We start from the raw sequence: 4023 nt of genomic DNA on the forward strand, positions 1-4023 counted from the left end.
AGCAGGTCTAAGTGTGTTACAGCCCCGCTGGCCCCAGTCTGGACAGAGAGGGGAGAAGCTGTCTTAGTGGGAGATGAAGCATTAAATGGCTCTCCTTCCCAGTCAGTAACTTACAGAGCGGCTGGAAACTGCCCCTGGGGAAGCATCGTGACGTCGTGCTGTCTGCATGGTCCAGGGCCAGAGGCTCATGCTTAGGCTGGCACCGGCAGCAGGACAGGCTCCCGGTGGGGCTGGCGCTCACTGCAGCATCCCTGTCCGCACCTGGAAGGCCAGCCCGTCCCCCCGGGTGGCTTGCTGTAAAGGAGAGCACAGCACAGAGGTGCTCACAGTGCTGCCTCCCCAAGATGAAGGACCACCAGCGCCCACTCATGGGGGTCCCTGCGGTGCTGCCAGGGCTTCGTTTGCCCTGGTAGAGTCAGTGGGATTCCCTAGGGAGGCAAGACAACGCCTCTGGGTGCAGCACCTCCCCGGCTGCACCCTCCCACCCACCAGCAGCTCATGCTGGTGGCAAGTCCCCACTACCTTGTTAATCTCCTTGTGCCTCTCCTTGCTGACGATTTCTTCTAGTACTTCTCCATCTCCCTTAATAAGCCTGGAAGACAAACACAGGCCCATGAGCCGTGAGGGCTACTGGCAAGTTCCTGCCAGCCACACTGTTTCCCAGCTGCAGAAGGTGCTGACCCCCCACCCCAAGGGCTGCTGCTGTGCCTGGGACCAGGTCCTGGGCTGACGCGCCTCTAGGCAAGGCCAGTGACAACCCACCCCTGACGCTGCATGATGTGGTTGGGGTTTTTTTGGTCATATCAAGCTTAAACAGCACAGCAGGATTTTCCACTACTCTTGTGGGATTAATGTCACCATGCTACAGCAGGAAAATCAGCATTCCCCTGCATGGGCCAGCCATCCCTGCCCCAAGGCTGTGGGCACTGTCTGCTGTGCACAGAACCAGTCACGCTTGCACCCAGCGAGAGAAAACACTCTTACTAAAAGCATCTCCTGCCACCCCACCACCTGCAGGATTTGCTGTCAACAGCAGTGGCCCCAACCCCTGTAAAACCTCTTCCTTTTTTCACACAGAGTTCAGGTCTGGTCCTGGCTGCCCCAGGAAACTGCAGAGCCATTCAGAAACGGGAGCCGGTTTGGGCCTGAAAGGCAGCCGGAGCGGGGAGCATCTTGCTGAGCAAATTCCAAGCAGTGTCAGAGGCAGCTCACACCTCCAAACATGAAGAGAAATTTAATTGTCTTCATTACATGCCTTACAGGGAACCGACCTTTGTTCCACACCTCCCTGAGCCCTGCAGGCTGCCTTCTATTTTAAGACTGGACTTGTCATACCCAGTTCTCTTCAGCATGATGTTTTCTGCTTGCTGAGAAGATGCAGTTTATTAAAAACTGGGTCATTTCTATTTGGCAGCTAAACGAACTTTGGTTTGATTGTTGTCTGTAACCCCAAGGGGCGCACACTCCCTCCTCACTTGCAGCCAAGCGCTAACCAGGGCTGAGTGCGTGTGTGCTTTGAAGCCGACAGGCAAGTGTGTGAAGCAGTGGAGTAAAAAGGTGCCAGTCACCCCTCTGGTACCTGTTCTGCCCCTATTGCAGAGCCCTGTTTAATGGGAGGAAGATGAACTCTTCACAGCGCAAGAAACCTTCTGCCTCCAGCAGCCGGGTGCTCCGGTATCTCTGCATCCCACAGCTCTGGGCTGGGATGCAGCCTGGTGCCACTCGCATGGAGCCCCAGCACAGTTCGATAATTTCGTGTCAAATGTGTCACTTTCTGGGCGAGTTACACCAGGTCTGATGGGAGGGGATCCACACGGGATCGGCTCAGGCCTTGGCCTTTTCTGCTGAAGGGAACCTGGGTCCACGCATGGTACTGCAGGGTCGTGGACCAGCATCCTCCAGGACTCCAACCCACACACCACGGATGGTGATGGACAACCTGCCTCCCTTCTCCCCAGGGATCATACCTGGTTCTCCCTGTTTCTGGGTCCACAACTCTTCTTATGACACTCTGCCTCGCATCCCATTCTTCCTTTGTCATTGGCTTCATAGCCTGGATTCGGGATTTTTGTTCGTCTGTCAAAACTGGAATGCATGAGTTAGAGCTGTGCTGGTGGGGCCAGCTCCTGGCTGAGGGTCGCAGCACCACGCCTGCAGTGAACAGACACAGGTGCCGCACCAGCTTGCCGGCGGTACTCGGGGGTTCAGTGATGAACCACAAAAGGAAAGGCCGCTTCACCTCCCAAAGCTAGCACCAGCTTTGCCTGTTTGTCACTGCAGACCGTGACCTTCTATCAGGCATGTTTGTTCCCCACTCACATCAATAACAACATCCAAACACTTCACAAATGACTCTCTGAATGTGGCTCCTTACGTTTACCTGGTGTGGCTCGAGGGCAGCCACAGTACATAGGAGGGAGGAGAGTCTGGAGCTCCTCCCTGTACACAGCCCTGCTTCCCTCAGACACCTCATGTGTGTCCCAGGAAGGGCAACGTGTGAGTGTCTTTCCCCAGCGCGACGCTTGACTGCCCTGACATCAGCAGGAGGGAAACACCATCATTACCTGGTCCGGAGTCCACCAGTGACTCCTTCTGCCACTGTTCCAGTGAGGGGCCGGGCACCGCTTCCCCCTTGGCTTTCTCCTCCTTAGACCTTTCCTTTGACTTCTTTTTTGATTTCTTCTTTATTCTCTTCTTCTTCTTCTTCTTGTCCTTCTGTTTCACTCGCTTTTTTTTTCCATGTCGACTCTTCTTTGTTTTGGAGTCACTGTCACTGGAGTCATCAGAAGAGGAGCTGGAGGAAGAGGAAGATGAGGAGCCAGTAGATGAAGACGCTGTCTCAGAGGAAGAGGTACTTGCCTTCTTCTTCTTTTTGTCCTTCCCTTCCTTCTTCTTTTCTGCAATATATATAGAAGAGGTTGAGTAGAGCAGCTCTGGCCTCGTGGCAGCAGAGATGCTGCTCATCCCCTTCCCAGCCTGATTTCTTTCTTGCCTGAACGGCAAAGCCCCCAAGGCCGTGGCAAAGTCCCCTCTGTGCCGACACCTTTAACACATGACAGTGTGCGGTGCCACGCTGCCAGACCAGCACGCAGAGGGGCTCTAGGGCTCTGCACTTGTCGGAACAAAACTAAAATGGGCACAAAGTGCACAGCAAAGCAACAGAGACTGATTTAGCTAAAAGCTGGGATCCTCTTCTCCCACCTAGGCCCCCTCCGTGCACCTACCCCAGGAATACGTGATGAAAGCACAGGGTTGCAGGCCTTTCCCCTACCTTCCCTGCCTGCAGCTGAGCTCGACTTGTGCCTGTGTGACCCAGAGGTCCGCTTCCTTGGAGGAGAGCTGCTGCCCCGGTGTAAGTCCTTGCTGCTCTTCCTCCTTTTCTTCTCCTTCCTCTCCTCTCTGCTCCGAGAATTGCTTTTGCTCCTGCTTCGCGATCGCTTCCGAGACTGGCTGTGGGCCATCGTGCGTCAGCCCCTGCAGGGAACGGGTTACATCAGTGCCATGGGGGAGACCACCCTCACTCTGTGGCAACGCATCCAGCAGCCCCAAAAACCTTAAATCCAAACCAGCCCTGGGAGACCTGCTCCTGAGTCCCCCTCTGAAGACAAGGCTCATGCCTGCTCTTGCTGAGCTTCCAACGCGCAGGGGTAGGTTGGGGTTACCCATCACACAGCCGTGGCTAACCTGAATTTCACTGACCCGCAAAATGGAGCCCTCAGCAGTGAGCTGGGGCCACGCAGGGACAGTGCTGCCGTTACTGGACAGCCCTCACCTGCCTTGAGACAACCGTCCCCAAGCAGGCTGGGCATGAGACCTTCACCAGGCCTTCCCCACGCTTCTCGCCTTTGACGCTAGATGTGATGACTAAAAAAGAATCAGGCTGATCCCCAGGTTCACAGGCAATGCTGTGCTCCATGGCCCCGGGGACAACCCCTGGCAGCTACGGGCTGTGACATCCCCATGGGGCTGGGAGCCATCGGGGGGACGCTGCACCCACAGACAGACGCTGGCAAAAGCATGATC

The 4023-nt window shown here is 55.7% G+C and overlaps 1 protein-coding gene across 1 annotated transcript; it reads right to left on the reverse strand.

The window, feature by feature from the left end:
- Positions 1-237: 237 nt before the first annotated feature.
- On the reverse strand, positions 238-3461 carry ARL6IP4 (ADP-ribosylation factor-like 6 interacting protein 4). The gene is made up of 5 exons (XM_010288253.1): positions 3272-3461; positions 2565-2897; positions 1968-2085; positions 523-592; positions 238-294 (listed from the first exon to the last, which is right to left on the reverse strand). The coding sequence occupies exons 1-5, from the start codon at positions 3459-3461 to the stop codon at positions 238-240; spliced, it is 768 nt and encodes a 255-aa protein (XP_010286555.1).
- Positions 3462-4023: the final 562 nt, after the last annotated feature.

Source organism: Phaethon lepturus, unplaced genomic scaffold (assembly GCF_000687285.1).
Source record: "Phaethon lepturus isolate BGI_N335 unplaced genomic scaffold, ASM68728v1 scaffold28925, whole genome shotgun sequence".
Lineage (NCBI taxonomy): Eukaryota > Metazoa > Chordata > Aves > Phaethontiformes > Phaethontidae > Phaethon > Phaethon lepturus.